This window comes from Mustela erminea, chromosome 3 (genome assembly GCF_009829155.1).
Source record: "Mustela erminea isolate mMusErm1 chromosome 3, mMusErm1.Pri, whole genome shotgun sequence".
NCBI lineage: Eukaryota > Metazoa > Chordata > Mammalia > Carnivora > Mustelidae > Mustela > Mustela erminea.
In genome coordinates this window covers 155,762,980-155,788,005 of record NC_045616.1, presented here as the reverse complement: position 1 = coordinate 155,788,005, position 25,026 = coordinate 155,762,980, and the positions used below count along the sequence as shown (strand labels likewise).

The 25,026-nt window shown below is 42.7% G+C and overlaps 1 protein-coding gene across 4 annotated transcripts in view; it reads right to left on the bottom strand.

Annotated features, from left to right (window-relative positions):
* The window catches only part of CTNND2 (catenin delta 2), a 901,368-nt gene that overhangs the window by 104,344 nt on the left and 771,998 nt on the right, over positions 1–25,026 (bottom strand). For all 4 annotated transcript variants that reach the window (XM_032337744.1, XM_032337745.1, XM_032337748.1 and 1 more), the window contains 2 exons: positions 20,194–20,379; positions 7,778–7,951 (listed from right to left, as the gene is read on the bottom strand). In XM_032337744.1, the coding sequence (XP_032193635.1) occupies positions 7,778–7,951; positions 20,194–20,379 (360 nt within the window). The remainder of the gene's footprint in view (positions 1–7,777; positions 7,952–20,193; positions 20,380–25,026) is intronic.

Below are 25,026 nucleotides of genomic sequence, written 5' to 3'. Positions count from 1 at the left end.
CATTTTAACTGTCAGCTTACTATAATAAGAATGTTCGAGATATTCAGAAATGGTGTGGCTTTTGCTGCACGCCTCACATTATTCTCTCCAGCGTGGATCTTTATCTGAACTACCATGTTCATCTAGGGCTGTGGTTGGATTTATGAAGCAACTGGGCAACTTTACCACGAGGCCCTTCACATGCTCGGTTCTGTTGCGGTGAACATAGGACTTAGGTGTCTGCTGTTTATGTATTTTATCTGTTACAGGATTACATGTTTTTGTTTTCAAAATACCTTTTAAAAAGTTATATCTGTAATGAGGAGGACTGGGGAAGAACTTCCTTGTGTCATTGCACCAAGTAAATCATTTTAGTAAGTAAAATTTTTAGTGACAGTAATGGCAGCTATTTTGTGTTTTGTTTCTTTGTGTTTTATTTTTTGTTTGTGTTTGTGTTTTGAAAATGTAAGTCAGGTTAGTACAAAAACTGAATTTTATTGCAAGTGTTTATGCAATGCTGAAAATATTAATGGCCAGGCAAGAGAACTTCCTGGGGGGAAAAGCATTTAGATATACTTTTGTCGTAGGAACAAGTAAAGAAGGTCAAGCTCAGGTAAAAGTGATGTGGGAAAAGCATTCATCCAACAAATCGCAACATGAACACTCTCTAACTCTCAAATCCTAATTCTCAAACTATCTCAAGGATCAGTAATTCTCAATGAAAAAAATGGACCTTTAAGAATGAACTTTTCTGAAAACAGAAAGGTGGTTTTTGTTTTGTTTTGTTTTGTTTTGGTAAGTGTTATTAAATATGTCTTCACTGTGTGCAAATGGCATTTAGAAATGCCTTCTGGGCAACAGAATGGCATGTCTGAGAGAAAGGATGCCACAGATCTTATTCTGAGACTCCTGTATGTTCTTTAGTGAGAGGGCTATGTAAATATCCCACGGATGAGGGGAGATAAACAAGAATGGGGGTTCAAATGAAACTGTCTACACCCCTGCTTTTTCAATAATGAGGAGGATTGACTGAGAAGTGCAGGTAAACTTGATTTTTTATTCAATGTCAGAAAATAAAAGTAATTTAATTGTTTTTCATCCTCACTTATTAGACCCCAACTCAGAAAGTCTTTTCTTTAATATATCCCTCCCTTTTTTCTTTTAATTATGGTACCTCATGGGGAGTGGGAGTTAACATCTCATATTTTCCCTTTGGAGCCAGAAAACATGTCATTCTGTGGATGTTACTCATAACCTGGGGGGACCATGCTGATATAAACACTTATGCAAATACAGGCATAGCTTTTATTGAAGCCCTGGGTAGTAAGGTAATGGGAGTACCATTGGTTTTTACTAGGATATTAAGTGTTTTATTTTGTAACATAAATTGAATATATTAGCAAATCTCTGTCCCTTGACAATGGAGAATTCTGCTTTTCTTGAATTTGGATTTAGACTACCTAATGCCTGAGAATTGTTGTTCATTGTCAGTGGTGTACGAGTGTATGGAAAGAATCTGTCTGCTGGAGGCTAGGAGCTAAGCCCAGATAATGAGAGAGGTGTGACCTTGACTCTTATAAGAGAATATTTCTGGTTGTGAATTTGTATTCTTTTTCTGCTTCCTGCTGGTAGATGATAACCACAAGTGTAGCCTTGGAAATCAATGTTAAAGATGGCAGAACAGCCATGAACGTAGGTGAATTAATTCATGGTGGGGAGCTTCCCTCTGCACACACCTGCCTTCACATGTTACATTAGAGAAAATAACTTCTGTCTTCTATTTTGTTTTAGTCCTTACATATTTAGGGTCTCTTTGCTATAGCCATTAGCATTATACATACACCCTTGTGTATATATTCTTATCATAGCATCAATAATGGTTTTTGAAAGTTTTGCTTTCATGGTTTTGTACTGGAAGGTATTAGGGGGAAGGTACCAAGTCAAACTCAGCTTCTTATGGCAATTGTCTTCCAGCTAACAGCTCATAGTTGGAGATGAAAGCATATTTAAGAGATGAAGGATAATATCGGGTTGATTTCTAGAATCCATGCTTATATTTAAGAATAGCATTCTCCACTGAAATGAACTATATAAAAAGAATCAAAGCCACTGAGATTTTTCATAGGGCCACAAGTTCTAACCACTTCTACAAAAATGTTGTTAGGGCTGGAAGTGATCACATGCTCCTTAATTAGTCTCTTCTAAAGCCAGACTAATCCTTGAATCTTGTGGTCCCTGTCTGTGGGGTTATAACCTGATGCAGAGATTATGAACACTTGCTTGTCCTCAGGACTGGAAGAAAAGAATACTGAGTGGCATATCCTGAGCCCCACACTTCTGATCATGCTGGGACAGTTAATCTGAAGTGTTTAAGTTCGAATCCCCTCTGCCCCAACTGCTCAGGTAATTAATAATGCCAGTTCCCAGATTAGCACATGTCTTAACCTGAGCTCAAATGGGGATTGTTTTTACAGATTGTTTTACAACTGCTGTAGGTCTAATATGTGCCCCAGGGGTTCTTTTAAGAACAGGCTGCACCTGTTCTTAAACACCAACCCAGAATCACCTTTATATGTAATGGGGCCCAGCAGATTCCATATGTTGCCTCCCTATCTTCTCACTGGCATAGTTGATTATGAGAAATCAGCTGTCACTCTTCTCTTTGTATGTACAAGTCTTTCCCCCTCCAGCTCCTTTTATACATATGTATGTATGTGTATGTATACACACACACACACACACACACACACACAATGTTTCTTAGTACACTTGACATACAATGTTATTCTCTGGCTGATTTTAGGATGCTCCCTTTACTACTGATTTTGAGCACTTTGAGTAAGATGTATCTTAGAGAAGCTTCTTCATGCTTCTTCCACTTGAGTTTCCTTGAGCTGCCCTGCTTGTATCTGTGAGTTTAAGGTTTTCATTACATTTGGGAATTTTTCAACTATTAAGACTCCAAATATTTTTTTCTGTTCTCTTTCTCCTTTCTCTCTCCTTTCTTTTGGGTATTTCAATTACACATATATCAGTCCACCTGACATGGCCAGTTGAGGTCACTGATGATTTGAGATTTCTTCTTTTTTCTCTGTGTTTTGTTTTGGGCAGTTTCTATTGAGTTCATTAATCTTTTCTTCTGCAATATCTAACCTGCCACTAATCTTTTCCCATGTGTTTTTCATTTCAGACATTGTATTTATAACTCTAGAAGTTTTATTTGATTCTTACTTATTTTCCATGTTCTAATTAACTTTTTGAGCATAAGAAATATAGTTACAGCAACTGCTTCTCTGCTAATGTTAATATCTGTGTCAGTTTTGAGTTGATTTCGAAATGATTAATTTTTCTCCTCATTATGAATTACATTATCTTCTCTATTGGCTTCTAAGGTTATTTTCAATAGATGCCAGACATTCTTAATTTTAATCTGTTGGGTGCTGCATATTTTTTGTATTCCTTTAGACATTTTTAAGCTTTGGTTAATTTACTTGGAAATGATTGCTATTTTTGGATCCTACTTCTAAGATTTGATAGAAAAGACTGGATCATATTTAGTCCAAGGCTAATTATACGCTCAGTGCTGGGAGGCAAGACCCTCCTGAGCACTCTACCCAGGGGCCCATGAATTACAAGGATTCCCTGTCTGGTTCTCAGGAAGGCACACTATACCCATCCCTACATGAATGCCAAGTTTCATTCTCTCTAACTACAGGAGGCTCTTTCTTCAGGTGTGGGCATTTCCCTCACATGCATGCATCCAAGAGTTGGTATTTCCCTCACATGCATGCATCCAAGAGTTCCCTGCAGAATATTTGAGGGGGATACTCTGCAGATCTCTAGGCTTCTCTCTGTGTGTGGTTTTCTCCTCTCTGGTACTCTGTCATGGGAACTCCAGTCACCTTCAGCTCCCCAGCTTCCCAGCCCCATCTCCTTAGCTCAGAGTCTGCCAAACTCCTCTGGAGTTTCCAGTCCTGGTGCCATGGTGGGCAAACTTGCTCAAGGCAGTGAGCTGGGGCAGTCAGAGGGCTCATCCTTGCTTGTTTTCTGATAATTGTTTCCAATGATCAGAGACAATTGCCTCTGTGTCTTAAAAACCATGGTTATATTTCCCTAGGTTATTTTATTGTTATTATTCTGCCATAAAGGGAGGAAAATCTGGACCTTGTTCCTCCATCTTGGCATCTTGCTGGAAGTAGGAGTCCCTCAGGTGTAGCTGTTTCTACAGCTTCAGAATGGAGTTCTAGAACTCACAGCTTTGGAGATCAGATTATTCGATGACAGTGATGAAAGTAATGCCCCAAACCGGGTTTATTACACATATGGCATTTACAGTAAAAGTGCAGTCCTTGCTATCAGGACTACTTACTGGGGTCTTGTGAGGAAGGCATCACTAAGTCATGTGTGATTAGGGTCAATGACTTGGTTATGACCTGGATTCTCTCCATTTCTTCTTTCTTAGGTTTGACCCATCCAAGTCCTGCTTCAGGTTGGTCATCATGTCCCACTTGGTGTGTTGTCTCTAGGAGCCTGCTGATTGGGCGGGGTCCTCAGATACCCTCTGTGTTTATTCTGACCCAATTTCTAACCCATTAGGGATCATGCTTCAGGGCTCGTTTTCACCATACTCTTTTAAAACTTTGGTTTTTTTTTATTTAAGCCTTATGTTTTATATCACACCATTAGGTAGAACAAAGACAACTGTCAAACTATGATTTCTACTTTTATTTGTTGCATTCCACTGATACCCTGTGGTTCTCGTCTATGGGATACTCCAACTGCTAAGCTACACTAAATTCATTGTCCTTCTCAAGGCTGTTACCCTGACTCTAGTCTCAAATTTCCCAGTTCTCTTATTTTTTATTCATATTGGCCACATGGCCAGAGATTCTGTTTCCTTCTACACTACATCTATGTTGCTATCATGTTATCTCATTAAATATTAACAGCTTAATATCCAAATGTCTCTTTATTCTATCTTATTTTAAAAGTAAATGGGCACAAGAATAGGTCCTTTGAAACTGGTCACATTTTAGCGGAAATTGGACTGTACAAAGATACCTAATATATCTGACTTAATAATAAATACAGATATATTTCTATAGTTCAAACTCTTAAGTTTTCACTAAGTTGAATTACAACAGAAATAACCCATAAGTGGTTTTTGAAAGAGCATTTACTCACATTTTGGAAATCTTTAAACTACTATATCCAATTGTTTTAAGATTCTGTGACAAACAAAATAATTGTACTGTACATAGGAAAAAAAGTAACTGAAGTCCATATTGGCCATGAAAAAAATACATTACTTTGCTTCTGCCATAATACCATTATGTTTTTCTGATGCTCATAAACCAAGTAATGAGTCTCCTAAAGTTTAAAAAGTATTTAAGACCATTATGAAGATCTAGTTTACTAGTCAATTTGTTGCAAGAAGAGTTTGCATGACCTTCCTATAAAGAAAAGTTATTGTTTCAGATGATGAGGTCTATAAAAAGCTGCTTCCATGTAAAATTCCGGTCTTTTACCTTCTCACATTTGTGCTTTTGTTTGGGTCATAAAAAGTTAAGTACACCAAAAAAAAAAAAAAAATGCCACTAAATTTCAACAGTCACTATAAAAATACATTCTTAGTACTCTAGATTTCAAATGATACCACTGTCCATATGAAACTTGGTGCTGTTTTGTGTCCTAAATCCATCTTTTAGTCATTCAAGATTTTTTCTTAAATAAAATAAATTTTTAAAAGGAAGGATTTCTCTGTTTGGTTTTTGTACAAGTTATTTTCGGTCTTTAAAAAATTATAATCATTTATCAATTTATAAACAATTTTTTAAAAAATTATAATGATTTGGCTTAATGATAACCTTCTTAAGTCATCCCTATGGATTATCTATCTTCCCTTTTCATTTATTTCCTTACCATTTAACATAGCATGTTAATAACATATACAATAAATGATGATAATGTGACTATTACTCATGCTTCTGTATTGTGTTTTGATAAGAAAACTCTTATGTAAATAAAATATATATATAACACTTATGTATATATATACACACACACACATATATGTAACTATATACAAATATTCTTTAACAACCCCTTGCCTGCCTGAGGACTATCTCACTTTTCTAGGGTTATTAGGATGGTGAATGCTTCTTATAGAGTAAGGTTGACAAAACTCTTGGCCCAACTTAATGACAATCCAATGGCCTATGGCATCCTGCTTCCATCTTTGCATCTAGTGCCATGATTGATCTGCAAGCTGTGACATGAAGCGGCCACAGTCTTTTCTGTCTAAAGAGGACCCATCTGAGACAATGAAGTGCTATAATTTGCTCAGGGTCACAGGGATCGGAAAAGGCAGAGACTGGGTTTGAATTGTGATTTGAATCAAAGCCTCTTAAATTTAGAGGGAGAGAAGATCTAAGGGTTAGTTCAAGGAAGTGATTCCCATTATTATCTTTCTCCTTGTCTTGCAAGGCCCTATTCTGGAATTCTGCCTGATGTGATTCTTCTTTTGAAGCTTTTCTCCAATTGAGAGCAAGAGATACCTTCCCTTCAAGGCTAACTCAACCTGAATTCTTTCAGGACAACATCAGGGACACCTATGGACAGACAGGAAAGGGATGATGATGTTCATTCCTAAGACTCTCAAAAGAAGGAATGCGCCCACACATACATCAGCAGCCAGCTCCTGGGAAGGGTTGTTAAGGGCTGGCCCTCAAGAGCTGTGATGTCCCAGGTGAGAAAGAAGGCAGTTCTGTAGCTGAGACCATAGCAGTGGAAACAGAATGATAAGTGAGAGGCTACATGAAGGCAGATGTTGGAAGCTCTAACAAGAAGAGAGGATACAACTGCATGACAATGCTGAGGGTAGTACGTGTGGTGCCTACGGTCCTAGCCTGAGAATTCTCCGCAGCCATGTGTCTTATTAACATTGTTTTGAAGAAAGTGAACTCTAGATAGTGATTTATGTATATCTTAAACCCCAGGCTTTGAATTAAATGAGTGAAAAATGGATGGCAGAGGCCCTTTGATAATTTCATTTCTTGATATTTTCTTCATATGACCTCATTCTAGATGGTTACACTTTTTTATGTGGTAAAATAAGTTAGCTCATGTAATGGCGAGTGACCAAACTCAAGAATTCTTTGCTAGGGTGAATCCTTTTCTACCCAAAATGAGGGTCATGGAAATTTTCTGTTAAAACCAATCAGGGATAGCCCATGTTTATAAGAATTCAGAGAAAAAGGCTCTCCTAATCTCCTTCCCCATTGTACATTTGCTTTAACATTCTGGCCAAAGAGACTTAGGAATACTATTCTTCTCTGTAAGCCCATGGGTTAAAAATGAAAGAGGTTCTTTTCCTTTGAGGAGAGGACCAACTACAACATTATAGGGATTCACATGGGTTTTGATACAAAATGCTTGGGTATTAGCTCTCGTAACAGTCAACAATAGAGCTTTGAAAAGCATCAACATGTCACAATCTCCCCTGAAAACAAAATAGCTCAGCTACATACCTAGAATGGAAAGTATATCACAGCATTTTCAATGACTATACTTACATCTATCCATCTATATTTTGTAGTGATTTTCAAGGACTCCTGAGCCCTTGAGAATTTTTAAAAGGGATACCTTTCTATGTCCAAGAGTCCAATGTAACTGGTCTTTCCCTAACATTCTCAAAGCCTGTATTGGAATTGCACATCTCAAAATTGGACGTCTAATCCTTTCTAAGGACGTGCTTATAACTCCAGATCTCTTCTTTACGGTAATGAACTAGTCATACCTTCCAGCTCCCTGCAGCCAAGTTCTGCAGGGCGCCTGCTGCCCCTTCCAGCGTGTCTGCGTTTGAGCACTCAGAGAGCAGTGTGAGGTAGGGTTTGACTATAGATGGGTGCCACAGCATCTGGATCCCTTTTGGTGGTTCTGCACAGTCTGGAAGAGGTCCTACTCCATCCCACTGGTGGAAGAAAAATAAGAGAGTAAACACCTTTAACATCGTTACACTTCCCAACTTTGTCTTCTGTAAATATAGACAAAAACAAAAGCAGGGTGTCATAACATTTGGTGAACATCTATGGCAGATAGGGTAAAGCCTTACTAGACCAAAACCAGGACATCCACACCTGCCCACCCAGAGCCTATGATGGAAAGTGGAATGTGGCAGAGCGTGTACATAAGTAACTGTAATTGACAGTAGAATAAATGTATAAGTTCTCTAAGAATGGTGCCAGCACATTTCTATAAAAGGAAGAAGAAATATGTTAATTTTGGTGGGCAGAATGGAGAGCATTAAACAACAAGGCAATGTATCTTACAGTTAGCATACTACTAGCATAACACGGTACACATTAATAATCAAATACCCTCACTTCTTAAACCTAAATACCAACTGATAAATTCTTATATATAACTTAAAAAATACCTATTTTTGTTTGCTTTTGCATTCTATCATTGCATTACAGGCATCAAACGGTTGTCAGAATGGACACAGAAGAGAAAATTGCTGTGGTTTATTAGATGCATTGACCTAGCTAAATACAAATTAGATCTTACAGCAGTTCTAATAGTTCAGTTTGCTCTGAATTGGATCTAATGGATAATAGGAGAACATGTAATTAAAAATTAATGCCAATAATTTAAAAACTATCGCTTATTGAGCAAGGGAGTATCAGTAGACCATTAAAATGATAGTTATGAAGACTACGCTGTAGCAATGCGGACAAATAATTATGATAAAAAGTGAAATGAATAAAGCAGGATGCAGAGTAGTGAGGGGTGTGGGCTTTATACCATGTAAAATGCACCAGGGAAACACGTATGACCATAAAATCTTCTTAACAAAATGGTTATGTCTTTCGTTTTTTCTACATTTCAAATTTTGTTACATTTTTATTTTTTTAAATGTTGTGATTCTGGGGGCGCCTGGGTTGCTCAGTGGGTTAAGCCTCTGCCTTCGTTTTGGGTCATGATCTCAGGGTCCTGGGATCGAGCCCCGCATTGGGCTCTCTGCTCAGCGGGGAGCCTGCTTCCCCTCTCTCTCTGCCTAGCTCTCTGCCTACTTGTGATCTCTCTCTCTCTCTGTCAAATAAATAAATAAAATCTTTACAAAAATAAAATAAAATGTTGTGATTCTGATCTACTTAAAAATAGTGATTCTTGGGGCACCTGGGTAGCTCAGTTGTTAAGCATCTGCCTTCGGCTCAGATTGTGATCCCAGGGTCCCCAGATAGAGCTCTGCCTGGGGCTCCCTGCTTGGTGACAAGCCTACTTCTCCCTCTCCCACTCCCCTGCTTGTGTTCCCTCTCTCACTGTATCTCTCTCTGTCAAATAAATAAATAATATCTTTAAAAAAAATAGTCTGATCTTTGATCACACATAGTCTTTGTCTTTTGGGAAAAATGGAGCCAACAAATATAATGAGGGTAGAAATGAAGCAAATTATATGTTCAGAAAAAATACTCCAACATTCACTGCTGAGAAAAATCATAGTAACACAAAATAATCCTTTATAATTCAGGACGGGAGCATCAAGTTATTTAACTGCTTATTTGTGTTTCTTAATGGTTACTTAAGATATAGTCTAAATGACATATACTAAACCTTCCTGCAGATATTCGTGTAGGTACATACACGTGCATGAGTGTGTTTGTGTATAAATACAAAAATTACAGCTATATTTCAAAATCTGTGTTTCTTGGTTCTGAAAATTTTACTGGACTATAGGCTTATTTCATCTTTGTAACATAAAAATGGAAGAGTTGATGAAAATGTAAAGTTACTTAACTATCACAAGTCATTTTCATTATTTATTATTATATATTCATTATATATATATTATATATATTCATTATATATATGATATATATTCATTATATTCATTATTTTCCATGAGAAAAATTAAAAACTCTCATCTTCTTTTTCTCATTTATGATACAACTTAAGGCCAAAGCTCAGAGATGAATATCCCATGGGCAGAGGTTGGACATACCACGAAAGGTCATTTTCTATGAGAGTGTCCCTCAATTTTAACTCTGTAACAAGGACACTCAAGATGGAGGAATCTGCTTGTTCTTTAAGCCCAAGCCACTTCAAACCATTCTGAAATGTCTTTGCACCTGCGCAAGCGTGAAACCAGCAGGTCCCTTTTAAATACAGAAAATAACAGAATGGGATGCGAACGGTCTTGTCACGTGGCTCCCTGCTCATGCGTGCAGCTGGGCTCACTACCCTGGATAAAGCAGGGCTAATGCTGGCTTGGCCAGGGAAAACAGCTTGGGTGTTGAATCTTTCTGCTGGCACAACAGGAGATGGTAAATTCTTTATTTTTTTTTCTTAAGATTTTACACTTATTTGAGAGAGAGAGAGTGAGCGCAAGTGCGCGCGCATGTGCGCATGAGCAGGGGGGCGGGGCAGAGGGAGAAGCAGACTCCCCGCTGAGCTGGGAGCCCTATGTGGGGCTCCATCCCAGGACCCTGAGATCATGACCTGAGCTGAAGGCAGATGCATAACCGACTCAGCCACCCAGGCGCCCTGGAAATGGGAAATTATTTCATGTGGGCTTTTCCCCATTATTTATATTACCATCTCCTTAAGATTTTAAAGCTATGGCGTTCATATAAAGATGTGATGATATTCAGAAAAATCAGACTATGCACTTAGAACTCAAGGGGATGACATTTCCGTCTCCTGCAGGGCGAGCTCCCTCAACAGCAGGAGTCGGGCAGAAGCGGTATTTGCACACTCATCACAGAACGTGAGGGCCGACTGGAAGAGCAGCAAGAAGCGGCTGTGTGTCATTTGCTGGGTTTCATCTTATTCTCCTTTCCTAACTTCTGCCCAATAAAATAGGATAATTGGTTGAATCAGTAGACAATTTTCTTCGGCTCTGACATGTGATCTATGTAGCTCTTAAATACCTTTCACTACGGTCCTTTCTTAATAGCTACAGAGAGAACCTGAAGGAAATAAAAGGAAAACTGATGTGAATACGGGTAATCTTTGATGGCACCTAGAAATGGAGTTCAAAGGGGAAGTCTCTGTTATTTTAGAACATTGATGGTACCCTGGTATGTCGATACTGGAGATGAAGAGTTATTTCAAAGCCAGTCAATGTATCTGGCCTTTATCTGGGTACATTATTTCCAACTTTTGCTGAGTTAATAGGGAAAGAATTATCAACTGTCCATGAAAAATAGATTTTCACCACCTATAAAAAGACCAGAAGTCTTCTCGAAGAGAGTGTTAGCATGCCCAACACTACATTGCCTGGAAAATCAACATCAATGGGACCCCAGGGTGCAGGTGACATCAGGATCTGACTTAGCTGGTAAAAATTCCACACATGCAAATTTCTAGTGCTAAGCTTCTTCTAGACTGAGGATCTATGAGAAGTCATGGGATCTGCAACTTTTTCAGCAAAGTAGACATATGCCATCTATAAATGTAAATATGAGATGCATGTATCCTAAAATTTGAAGTGAAGGGACCAGAGCTTTCTCAATTTCCATCTTTTAAGGGCACAGCAAGACAAGGTCATTTGTGAAACAGGAAGACAGCTCTCAACAGACACCAAATCTGTGAGCACCTTCATCTTGGCCTTCCAGCCTCCAGACCTGGGAGAAATAAATGTCTGTTTAAACCTCCCAGTCTGTACTGCTTTGTTATGGCAGCCTGAGCAGATGAAGGAGTAATCACGGTAAGCACTAAGGGAATTCGGCGTCATAGGGTCCTTGAGCACCTCCACTCACAGCCCTCTAGAATTCTCTCTGTTCTTAACTTCTCATCCAGATCTCAGGAAGCTTGGTTCAGGAATCTCCCCATGACCTACCTTTCACTTATTTTTTCCATTACTTACGTTTTAAAGGAGCTCTGTCCTTGACATGCCAATGCCCCCCTCGGGTAATCCCGTAGTCTTGTTTTGTTTATATCTTTGGTGATACATCCCTAAAAGCCAGTATAATACAGTAATTCTCCACGAAAGGATTTTATCATCCAAGGGGACAACTGACAATGTTGAGACATTGTGGATTGTCACAGCTGGAGGAAGGGGTACTACTGGCATCTAATGGGTAGAGGAATGCTGATAGAACCCTACAATGCACAGGACAGCCCCCACAACTGAGACTTATTCAGTTCAAAATGTCAAGAGTGACAAGGCTGAGAAACCCTGACCTAGTAGTATAAAACAGAGTATTTTTTTTAAAGATTTATTTATTTCTTCTAGAAAGAGAGAGAGGAGGAGGTGGGGCAGAGGGAGAGGGAGAGAGAGAATCCCAAAGAAACTCCCCACTGAATGCAAAGCTCCACGCAGGACTTGATCCCATGACCCTAAGACCATGACCTGCATCCAAATCAAGAGTCGAATGGCAAACCATCACAGCCACGCAGGCACAGAGTACTTATTAATGGCATGAAGCACTGAGTGGTAAAATGTCAATAAGGAAAGTAAATGGGAAGCCTATGTTGGAGTTTTAAGTCTGCAAAGTCACTCAAAGTAGAAGAACAGCATTTTTAGGTGATAGGCTATATTTCAGAGGAGACAAGCAGCGCAGGAGGAGAATCTCATTCATCCATGGGCAGTGACCAAGGAGAGTTGCTGCATAAACACGGGCGGCTGTGGCCTTGCCGCCTTGTGTGACTTGCTGCTTGGAGGACATGAAATCTCATGTCTTGAGTCACCAAGCTCGCGACATATGGTGACATGAAGGCACAGTGAGGTCAGCCGTGAGGAATGAGCAGCAGCTCAAATAAGCAGATGGTTGGTGAAGAAGTGGTATTAAGCAGTGAAGGAAAAAGCATGCTTACTAATAAAATGGAAACTGGAAGAAAGTCAACCCATGATATTAAGAAATGAGAACTTAGAAAGCACCAAGAATGCCATGAAGGGCAGATCCATCCATTACGGTAAATTGAATCAGCTGTCACCGCCACCCGGCGTGATTCAGACACAGTTTGGCTTACGTCCCCAGATTCATTTGGTCTCGAGAGTTCACTTTTAAGAATTTATCTTGGAAGAGCGATTAAGGGTGTGCGCAAGATTTAGCTACGCAAGTTTATTACAGTATAGTTAGTTAAAACTGGGAAGCAACCGCATTTTCTGATCGTCAGGGAGTGGTTCACACATCACGGTACAGCCCCGCAGTGCGATTCCTGGCAGCCCTCTCTCCATTCTGCCGGCGACAATTTGCTGGCAAGGAGAAAGGTCATGCTGAGTCACGGGATAAACTCTTGTATGACAATACGCAGAGTGAGACGAGTGGGTGTCACGCCCACACCTGTTCTCCCCATCCGTGCTGTGCCAAGGTGGGCGGCGGGGGCGGTCACTGAGGGCAAGTAATCAGGGGCTGCGCTGTTGGCAGAGAATTTGCCAACAGTGAAATAACTCAAAGCCAATTTTTCATTACCGTGCGCAGACGACTTTCAATAAATTCAGTAATAAAGGATTTCCCCTTCCAGGGACAGAGAGCTCTTGCTGCACTCCGAGGCATGCGACTGCATCCCCTTTCCCCTCAGTTAAGAGAACGCCCTGGGGTCATGGTGGGGCAACAAATATGCTACACTTCCTGCTCGTTTGCACTCCGGGTTTTAACATGACCCCATACAGACCATGGTGGGAAGGGGAAAGGTGCGGAAAAGGATACTTCCCCCTACCCTATCTTCTTTATGCCTTTCCTGCTCCTGGTCGATGGACGTGAAAAACCATCGTGGACCATCAGAAGGAGGAATTATCCCAAAGAGGAGAATACGCTAGATCTTAGAGCCACTGAAGACCACAGATCAGGGCTGCCATCCACCTTCACATTAGCAGGAAGGACACTTACCTACTCTCAGGACACTTAGCAACTCTAAGATTTTGGCTGTCTGACATGCGCCCTAATCCATACTCAGATCAATGTAGTCAACCTGTACTTTGAAGGGTTAAGCAAAGCTGTGCATAAATATGGAGAGAGAAGATGGGAAAAGATATCTGCCTGGTACAAATCGCAATTGTGGCTCTGTCTAGGAGGGGGTGGTAGAGGTTTGCGTATTCCTTTCCTCTTACAGCTTATTGCTATTTTACTCATATATAATTTTCATGTTCTATATTTGTGCATTTACATGCATGCTTATATTTGCTTATAATTAACATCCATTTTGTCCAAAATAAGGAGAAACTTCTTTAAAATTCTAATCTCCAGTGTGATTCAAAACAGCAAGAAAATTCACATGTGTGCCTTGGGATACTGATCACTGTTGAGTGTCGGGGTCTGGTTTCTGGGCCAACAGCAACCATAGGATGCTCACGCATTAGTGATACCAGATACAAAGTTCTGGGAGGAAACCTTTCGGGCAATGGGATTTCGTGGCATCTAATACGATTTAGGTGTCATGCGCTAACACCTTCAGAACAAGGCACAGTCAGAAGTATTACTTCTCCAGGAGAACCTTGAGATGCACCTGGACACACATGAATCCCAAGTCCTCAAATGACTGTCATGACACAGAATGCTTGTTATGTGTGGTGGTCCTTCTAGAGGCAGCAAGGTGACTAACATAATAAGATGCAGCACTGTATGAGAACCTGGGTAACAGTTTGAACCACAAATGGAAAAGAGAAGGTCTACAGAACATTCTGGGCCCACAGTGGCTGCTGGAGGTAAAGCGTCATCAAGAAAGAAATGGACGAGGTTGGAACAAGTCACAGCTGTGGACTTCTACTCGAAACACCTCCCCAGCAAAAGGTAGAGGGTGCCGTGAACCCCAAACTAAGTGTCACTCAGCATAGCTCATTCTGGGTGTTGGGCTAGAGGTCAATGATAGAATCGAGACTCACCCAGTCCCTCCCCTTAGCAGATCCCTTCTCCGTGGGAGTCAGCTACTAGAGCAGATCAGCACTAAAGGGGAAGTTCAATAAAACCAGGTGAAGGATTAGAGGATGAGTAACTCTTTACTTGGAAGAAGTCTTGGGCGGATGTAGGTGATGTTTTATTTGGTCTTAGAGGATTATCTTCCAAGTAGTGGAAGAAGGGAGTAGAAGGCCAGAAAGAGGAAAAGCATGTACAAAAGCTCAGAGGCTGGTCTATGGGACAAAGGACAGGCCAGGAAAGCATGCAGGTGGACAGCCCTGGTGGTTCTGCCAAGACATGTCCATTATCATGGAAAAAATAAGAGGGTATTAAAAGTGTTGTGCAGAATCCCATTACTATGCTTTTGCGTCTAAAATATCATGGTGATACGATAAATGGAACTTCCTGCTGTTCCATGCGTTTGGCATCCACAATGTAAGCAAGAAGTGGAAACAGCAATAATACTTACTCTTAAATTGAGCACAACTCACTGAACTGTGAAACAAAGATTATCAGGAGAGCCAAAGTCAACCATAGATGACCGAGTCATCTTCAAATTCTGACAGGTTTATGTCCTCACCCACATGGAGACACATATATCCACACAAACTACAACATTCAGAAGCGATACTCAAGCAGAAAAGAGAAGTTCTAGGTTCTAGTACATCTTATTTGTTTTGCTTTGTTTTTTCTTTTTTCTCAGCAGTTCCTCTGCACTGTCAAGTTCACACTGAGTGGGTCTTGAAGGCTCGGGTCTGCTCTGGCCAGCAGCCAGCAGTATTCTTGACCCTGAATTCACTTTGAGTACCACCAATCCCAGGATATCATCCCAGGAACCTTGGCCATATGCCAAATAGAGAAACAAAAGATGCTTATTTCTACAAAAGGTGGAAAAGTAAATGTAGCAATTTTGTCTGCTTGCATTTCCCTGGACCCCAATCTTCGTAATGCTGTCCCCATCCCTGCTGTGCCCAGTGCCTGGCACGGAGCCCTGCTAGAAGGCAGTGGAGACCCTGACAGGTGAGATGTGCCTCTTGGCATGTGACGTGTAGATGGTTTGGTGGGGTGGGGATGCGGTCAGCCTGAAAAGGGCTAGAGAGACAAGCAATTTCCTATAATTTGGCAACAGGCACTGAACACAGAGTCAGAAATTAATAAATTTGCAAAGCCATTTTGGATCAGAATACGATGCCCAGAAATGTTAAATCCTTCTACACTTGGGGGCTCGTAGTCAGATGGTTCCAGGATGATTCGATAGCAACCATTTCTTTCTTTAAAAAGAATATTTTATATATTTATTTGAGAGAGAGAGAGAGAGCCCACACGAGGAGGGAGGGAGAGTGACAAGCAGACTCCTCACTGAGCATAGAAACCCATGTTGGGCTCGATCCCACAGCCCTGAGATCATGACCTGAGCTGAAATCAAGAGTTGGATGCTTAACTGCCTGAGCTACCCAGGTGCCCTAATAGTAACCATTTCTTGAATTAAGAGCACAAAGGAAGCCTATTTTTGTATCATGTATTTTCTTGAATTATTCTAATTAAGAATCTAAAGGATAAAGTCTCTGAGATTTTTTATTGTAACTAAATCTGACCTTTATAGTCTCACAGCATTTTCCTCAGGTATAGAATTAACAATGCCAAAGGTAAGAATCAACATAAATTTCTGGGATACTGCAAGCTCCAGAGGCAATCATTAAACTAATTATGCTTTTTATCACTTTGACTTCCTGGTAAAACCTCTGGCTCCTCTGTCCTAGGAAGTATGTGTTGGGATTTGACAACCTCTCATCCTACAGAGCTCCATTCTTGGATACTTCTCTCTGGGCATCTTAAATTTAAGAGAAGAGAATGAATAAGCATACATTGACTTAATCAGTTCCTGTTTTCTAAAATATTATTTTCTAAATGGTATTTGAAAGGATTACAAATGTAATGCCTATTAGAAAATTCGTAAATACCCAAGTACAAAGAGAATCACCATCCTCGCTCTTTGATGTTACTGTGCTTTCTCTAGAAACACATAATATACATACAGATACAAATATATAAAAATATACCTATTTTATACTTGCATGTGACACACATATGGCAAAATCGGCCAGGTTTTACCAACATCCTAGCTATCGCTCTCTCTATATATTCTTGCTTTTCTGTTATTTTTCTTCATTTCACTTTGTAATATATAATTCTCTCCAATAACTAGATATTCTTTGAAAACCTGACTTTATGAGCAACAGAGACTCCAGAGAATGGATATCTGACCATCTTGAAAGCTGTAAACTTAGAACTTTCTGGAAGCTTCTAGGTGAGTTACATGGTCTGCAAGCACTGAAGGCAAAGATGGGGATGCTTTTTGTCCAGGACAGGCCTGGGGACATTTCCATTTCTCACCTTGCTGCAATCTGTTAACAGTGATGAATCAGGGCCTTGGTTCCTCCTCTCACTTGAGAGAGCTGACCTTTAATTTCTTTAGACTATTTGGAATGGCCACCTGCGTTCCCGAAGTGCAGAGCACATTCTCCCTGCTGAGACCCCAGGCTGGAGCAAGTGCCCATCCTTCCCAGCAAGTGGCGCCATCTAGATTTAGTTCTCTCCGGGGGACCAGTGGGGGGAGGCCAAGCAGTGTGCCGGTGTCACCCTATCTCAGTCCTCCATGTCCAGTGCTCTCCTCCCCATCTCCAGACCAGTCCGTGCTGCCTCCCTTCCATCGGTTTTAAATGCAAATGCTTTTTACTCTTGACTCTTTTTAAATATACTGAACTTGACAGACACGAAATGACTTGCAAACAGACATAGCTCCTATCTGTTTACATTAAAATTTTTCAGAAAGATATGTTTGTATTATATTAGAGCACAGTTTAGTCCTTTACAAAACTATCACTTGACTGAAACCATAAGTTTGAAGTTTCCTTATAAACAACAATATTCTACTGTATTTAAAAGTGGTTGTTTTGGCAGAACTTTCTAAGAGATCCTTTTTGTTTCCTTAAAAGAATATCATGAGAAAAAGATGGGATTAATGACCCTTATAAATCTTCACTTAGACTTTTGGCAAAAATAATAAAACTGCATTAATCTCTTCATCTTACTCAACTTAGAAAATAGCTCATCGATGTCATAAAATATGGCTCAAAATACAACATTCTAAGGTGGGAAGTTGTTCATTGTAAGATCCTATGGAAGCAGCTAACCAGCTTGGAAGGAGGGCTATCTTTTGGAGGGATGTCCATGAATATTCTCTTCTGACTCCTGACTTCTCTGGACCCAATCAATACCTAATCCCACCTATCACTTGAAGGGCTTCAGGCTGTGTGAGCATACCTTGCCAGTGTTGGAGAAAGGGCTGGGTGTTTGGGGCCGAATTTTACTGATGTGACACCAATGACTGGTGTGGGGGTCCTTGGAAGGACGGTCCTTAAAGTTCAAACAATAGACTGGAGAGAAAACCGTGAAATCAAGCTCAGTTTAAAGTTTTGCTTTTGTTTTTTTTAAAACCAGGGCTAACATGTTAGTACAATTTCCCAAATCTGCTTTCCAAAGTTATCTGGGCCTGTCCTGGAGATTCTGAGTCTGTAGGAGGTGGGTGAGACCCTGGGGGCTTATGATCACTGGACAGAGGGGGAAGAACCACATCCCTACCCATATGCTATTTTCAGTGTTTATTCTGCTCATTCACTTTCTGGGACGAAGCAGTGAAGGGTCAGAGCCCTCTGGGATACAGTAGTGCAGCACGAAACTGTGAGAAGGACCCATTATACCTTTGTTAGGCCATGTATCACTTCTCTGATATTGAAAGAGTTAGGAAGCCATCATGGTCTGGGTAGTGCCGGGAAGGAAGACTGAGGTATCTGACATTATTTGGTACAATGCCTGGCACATAGTAGACATTCAATAAATACCTGCTTGTTAACCATTGCATTCACCTGATGGGAGGTTTTTAAGTGGCTGAATTAGGAACTACGGCTCAAACCTTTCAGAAGACTCAGGGAGACAGTGGACACACAGCACTGATCCATGACGGGAGAGAAAGCAGGGTTGGGAGCTTCTCAGACTGGATGGTGACTATCAGAAAGGCAAATGGCATATGTATGTTTTAAATTAAAGGTGTGATTATGCTGGAACATACAGATCTAAAAATTGTAGATGTTCCTGGAGGAGCCCTCAGGGGCCACAAACAGCAAGAGGACTAGATCCTAAAAAATGCAAACACGAATGCATTCAAGTTATATTTAAGAATGGATTCCCACGAATCCTTACTCCAAACAACATAGCTTCCCTAATCCTTCCTCAGAGCAAAATGATTTTGAACATACTTTGAAAAATTATGTGCTGTGATCTGAACAGATACTTCTGCATATTTATGTTGAATTAAAAACCTGCCAGGAGAGAGTGTTGTGAGTTCTGTCCTGCTTTCTTATTTGTCGATACCTGAGGAGAGTCATATCTTGGGTCGGTAGGATCTTTAGTGGCTGGTATATGAACACAGTGTCCAGGGGAAGGTTGAACGCATGGTCATATGTCCAGGAAGGTTGGACCGGTGACCCCACTGTCCAGGCCACAGTAAAACAAGACAACCTCCGTAGCTGGAGTTTAGGGCTGGCAGCTACTACTCATACTATTCCTTTACCTGGGGGACCACTGGGTGAAAGCTTCTGCCTTCCAGAGGCTCCCAGGGTAAGGACTAGAGGCTGTCATGATTCTGCTAAGGCTGAGAGTAGCTGCCTACTGGCCTTTACTGCACTGCAGGCAGCCTATTTACGGCAGCTCGAGGTGAAGTCCATCCGTTTTGAAGAGATCTCTCCAGCTGGACAGCTTTGTGAATTTATCAGAATTGCGCCCCAAGGCCTAGCTCCTAATGTCATTCTGTTGGAGAATTGTGATTCTGAGCTCCCCCACTTGTAACATTAAGTGCAAGGTTACATACCAAAATGGTTCAAAACATGCAATGAACAATGTGTTAGGTTTTTGTGCATTTCTGCTCAGGTTCTCTTCTGACGTCACACCGACTGTGTGCATCTGTACCACCGGCCGGGCACCCCGCCTGTCCCTGGCAGGGTCTCCATCAGTGTGTGGACCAACACCCGAGGAACTCGTGCCCGGGGTAGACACTACAAGCTGGGATCTTAGAGCCTGCCTGGGACTCGTGAGACCTTTTCGAAGTTCCTGTCTGGGCTGGGCTGCGGGACAGGGGGGCAGCACGTGATGCTCCCCATCTGAACCATGAGAGCCCCACGGGAAAACTGTGCAGATGCGCGTGTGATTTTACCTCGCGTGGGAAGTATAGAGCCCCGTATCTGTCCGAGTGGAAGAAACAGTAATGCTGTCATTAGGGAAGGGGTCACTGCACGCCGCGGCGAGCCACCGGCATTACCTGATCTTGGGATTTCTTTTTCTTCTTCTTCTTGCCCCAGCACCCGGAACTCTCCGTGTCTTTGCCATTGGCCTCCCCACAGAGCAGCCCGTCCAGCTCATCCGTGCCCATGTGCTGTCCCTGAGACGTTTCTGCTGCCAGCCGGTATGACAGGTTCCTTAAAATGCACACACAGTTTTCAACGGTCTGGAGAACCCAAAAAAAGAAAAAGAAAAAAAAAAGGAAAAGAAACAGAGGAGGAATGAATAAAAACTAACCAGCACTCCTCTACCCAGGAAAGCACATCCCTGATTCTTTCTGGAGACATTAAGCTCCTGACTCCTGCAGGCTCCCTTGACAGCGATGGTGGAAAGAATTGAGAGAAGCCTGAGAAGGTCCTGAAAAGCTTTTCTTATCCATGCTAGTTACTTTTATAAACAGCTGTCATTGCTGACTGGAGTTCACCAGTGAGCGGTTAAGAATCCACAACATGGGAGAGGTCCCAGATATGGTGCACACATGCCCTGCTCCCCCCTGGGACTGGGGCTCAGATGGCATACTCACATGCCCGTCAGCTCGGGGAGGGAGACCCTAGTATTTCCCACCCACTAGGGTGCTTTCTGGGAGTAAAAGGAGATACGGATATAAAGCTGTGGGGTCCCAGGCAAACCGAGTGCCAGGATCACCGGGGGCATGAACGTTCCCACGCCCCTGGTTTGTTTGGAGACGGCTGGAGCTCCTGCTTTCCTAGTATGGGGCTCACCGGGTGCTTGAGGACACACACTGCGGGGCTGGACACCTGTAAGGCCCTTGATCTCCATGTGTTGGCTGTGTGACTTGGACAATATACCCATCATCGGACTCAGTAACTTCCTCTGTAAGATGGTCATAAGAGCACCCGTGTCTTGGCTTGCTGTGTGGACCAGGGGAGCCGAGTATGCATGAACCGTGCCCCCTGCCCCCAGGGTCCACATCCATGTCTGTGACCTGTGAAAAGGCTGGGTTGTGTGGCCAGGAGGAATGGAGGCTGCAGACAGAATGGTGGCTGTTCACCCGCTGACCTTCTGTTGGGGAGACTGTCCTGGATTATCCTGGTGGGCCCCTGAGGGTCCTATACGTGAGAGAGGGTGGCAGAGGAAGTGCGGTGAAGTGGTGGGAGAAGGTGTGACCTCCTTGCGGGATTTGAAGATGGCGGAAGGGACCACAGCCACAGCCAAGGAATTGTGGGCGCCTCTAGAAGTGGGAGAAGACGAGAGAACGGATTCTCCCCTGAGCTTCCAGAAGGAACGCAGCCCTAGCGACATATTGGTTTTAGCCCAGCAAGACCCACTGGGAACTCCTGAGCCATAAAACAGTAAGATAATCAGTTTGGGTTGTTTTAAGCCACCATGTTTCTGGCAACTTGCTAGAGCAGCAACAGGAAACCAACCCAGTGTTTACATATTGAGAAGTGCTCCTGGTTCGCAGTAAACACCATATGAGCCCTCAGACCAGAAACAGTGGTCTAGACGGCCCTGCTGGCAAATCTAGAACATAGGACCAGGGCCCACGAGTCTAGGTTTGAGGCCTGGCTCTGCCGTTTCAGGAGCTATGTGACCTTGGGGCCAAGTGCTTAATCTCTCTGTGCCTCCAGGTCCTTCCAAAGACCCTTCCTCTGAAATGCCATCACATGGGAGGTGAGGCTTCACACATGAACTTCGGATCAACCTTTTGACCTTTGTCCCACAACTGATGAACGGTGGGAAGAGTAAAAATATACCCAATTTAAAAAAAGTCCCAATGGGGAAAAAAATTGAACGGAGCTAAGTTTTATTTAAAAGCTTGCCAGTTTGGTTATGGCTTCTCAGGCTTCTGCCGTGTGCAGCAGCAAGTGAGACAGAGAGCATGGCTCCGTTTCACAGGTCAAGGGGACGAGGCCGCTGGTACAGAGGACCACCTCTGTCTGGTCCTGGGTCCAGCCTGGGGTGGGGGAGCGGGGGCCACACTGCTCTCCTCCCAGGACAGGAATCTGGGCCAATCTGTGTGTTTGCCTTGGCTACTGGGGGGCAGGACAATCAACCAGGAAAACTGGTTTCCAGGATCTGTCTCTGGAGCCTTTGCCATTCCAGATCTGTCTTGTCAGCTTTTTAAGGTTTCATGGCAGCTAATCCCACAGGCCTTGAGTCAACTTGATTTTCTATTTCAAGCATCCTCTCAGCATCAAAAAAGGAACCGGCATGAAAGCAGGTAAACACAGGACGATGCATGAAAGAGAGAAAAGTCTCTCCCTGAAAGGAAATGTTATGGCATAAGTCAGAACGATTTTTAAATCAGCTCAAACTGATTTTTCTTACATCAAAGACTTGGGAGAATCAACTTCTTTCTCAGCCTGCTGTTCGTCTTCCCCGGGGGCATCTCCGTGCCTCTGTTTAACAAATGACTACCGGGGAACACATCCACAGCCATTTCCAGAAATGCTTTATAATCTACCCGTGGCTGGGGGCCATGTGGGAGAAGCTGGAGGGGGAGAAGTGGGGGTGGCGGAGGGAGGGGGCTGCAGAGGAGAGGACAGGACGGGACGGGCGAGGGAGTCGCCGGGCCTGAGCTGCTCTCTCTAGCCAGGCCTGCCGTGGAAGGGTCACCCACTCGAGCTCTTCTCTCTATGGGAGTGGGGAAAGAGCACAGAAAAGCAAGGCGGCTACTGCCCTTCTCTGGGACACCAGGAGAAGGCACACGGCCCCTGGTGGCTCTGCTTTGGACATCCATTGCTGTCACCAGTGCTTTTAGCCGCTCCTCTGGGACACAAGCATCATTTTGACTCCTTATTTTCTATCACAAAGGGCTGATTTGGAAGTTGTCTGTGGATTGCACTACGGTAGGGTAACCCATTCAGCAAACAGTCCCAATTACAGGTGCTGAGCTGAGTTTGCATGGATTCTAGGCCCTTTAACACTGGCCTTTAAGAGAATGTGTGCTCCTTCCTCTTCTACCTTGTCCTTGTAAAAGCTAATATGGGACCAGGCAGAGGGCCAGGTGGGACACTGGGGGACCATAATATGTTAGACCTTCATGGAACGTTCTGGCCAGAAAGTCACTACTAAGTCACTTGGGACTTCTGGTCCATTCAGAAGCTGTAACGATCCTCTTCATCCTGAAGTTGGGGGTACCTGGGGACAGTCCCCAGTGAGCACGAGCGGGAGGTGACACACCCACACAAGCCTGGGTCTCCTGCAGCTTCATCAGAAATCACCGTGTCTTCTCCCTGCCGCCCTCAACACTCCAAGAGATTCCAGGTTCCTCCTTTGAATACAACGTGGACATTAAATGAGGGGGTCTCCCAGGGGCCCCAGGGGTCTAGCCGTCTACCACATCAGAAAAGAGGCGTGGGGATTCCCAGCACTTTGTTTCGGGACCATGCTTCCGAAGGCTACCTTCCCACCAGTGTTGGCCTGGGCACCTGGCCAAGGCAAGAGGCGGTGGAGTCCGATTTTATTTTCAACCCCAAGGTCCAGTCTTAAAGCTCTCTTTGTATCCATCCCAGTAGGAGTCTTCGGATCCCGATGCTGTAGTTTGTACTGTTCTGAATGTGGAGATCCTGGGCATGGCAGCCTTCCTGAATTACCTCCTGCAGCTCGTTTAAAGATCTTTGGTCTATTATGTTAACAAGCATCTGTAAATACTCAAGATATCTCGACTGGTCAAGTTTTTTTAGGGACTTAACTTTCTTATCAGCGATATTAAAAGTTCTAAAATGGCTATAAAGGGTGTTTACAAGTGGGGTTGATTAAATTTTAGTGCTTCATGTTCCGTCTTCGAAACCGGTAACACTTGCAGTCAGTTCACGGATGCTCGTGTAACTCGCCGGTGGTGACCGGATGGCAGACCGCGTTCATAACTGCAGCAGACTAGTACTCAGAGGGCTGGGGTTCCAGAAGGTGTGTGCACCCACGATGACAGGGAGGAGGGCTCGGCTATCAGCAATTGTCTCAATTTCTCAGCCATTCCACCGTGCAGGCAAGGTGGAGAACTGGGAAGTCTTTCCCCATGCCCGTTGGTAACGTAGGGGATAAAACCACTCTTACCTGTTCTTTACCTGACTTTGTAACTTAATTACGTTTCATTGTCTTCCTGATCAGAGTCCATTTCAAAGCTGTAGCTAATCTACCGATGTGGGCTCTCAGTCGAGGACACACAACCAGATGAACTTTTAAAGGAACGCAAATCTGAGAGCAGAGGGGGACCCTCCAAGTCAGAGGGCTGTGACGGCGTCTAGGCACATGGCTGGGGGTTTACACCAGGACGAGGTCTGTTCCCCTGGGGGACACTGGGCAATGGTCAGAAACACTTTTGTTTGACATCGCCGGGAAGGGAGATGCGATTGGCATCCAGCAGGGAGAACCAAGGTTGTTGCTCAACTTCTTACAAGGCACAGCCGGCCCCACAACATGGAATAACTTGGTCCCAAATGCCAAAATGTGGCTCTGGAGAAATTCTCATTGAGAATGTATCACATGGTTCACTTAAAAAGCATCAGTAAAGTCTGTGTTTATATCAGGATGTTATTCCTGACGATTTTAGATCGAATCAAAACCAAACAAAAGGCAAATGAAGGCAAAACAAAATAACCTCCCACAGTGGAAAAGCCCACCCAGTTCTATTCTGGTTTCTGACCTGAAACACTGACTAGATTCTGCGTGAACATGTGGACATTCCTATTCACTTAGATTGTGACCAAGGTTCTTCAGTCTTAAGGCATTTTTAAAATGGCATTCGATACAATTAACCAAAAAGCTAACTTGTAAGCAGAATTATTCAAAGCTCAGGTAGTTTTAATATTCCTGTCTCTTGAAAGCAGACTTTATAAACTAAAACTGG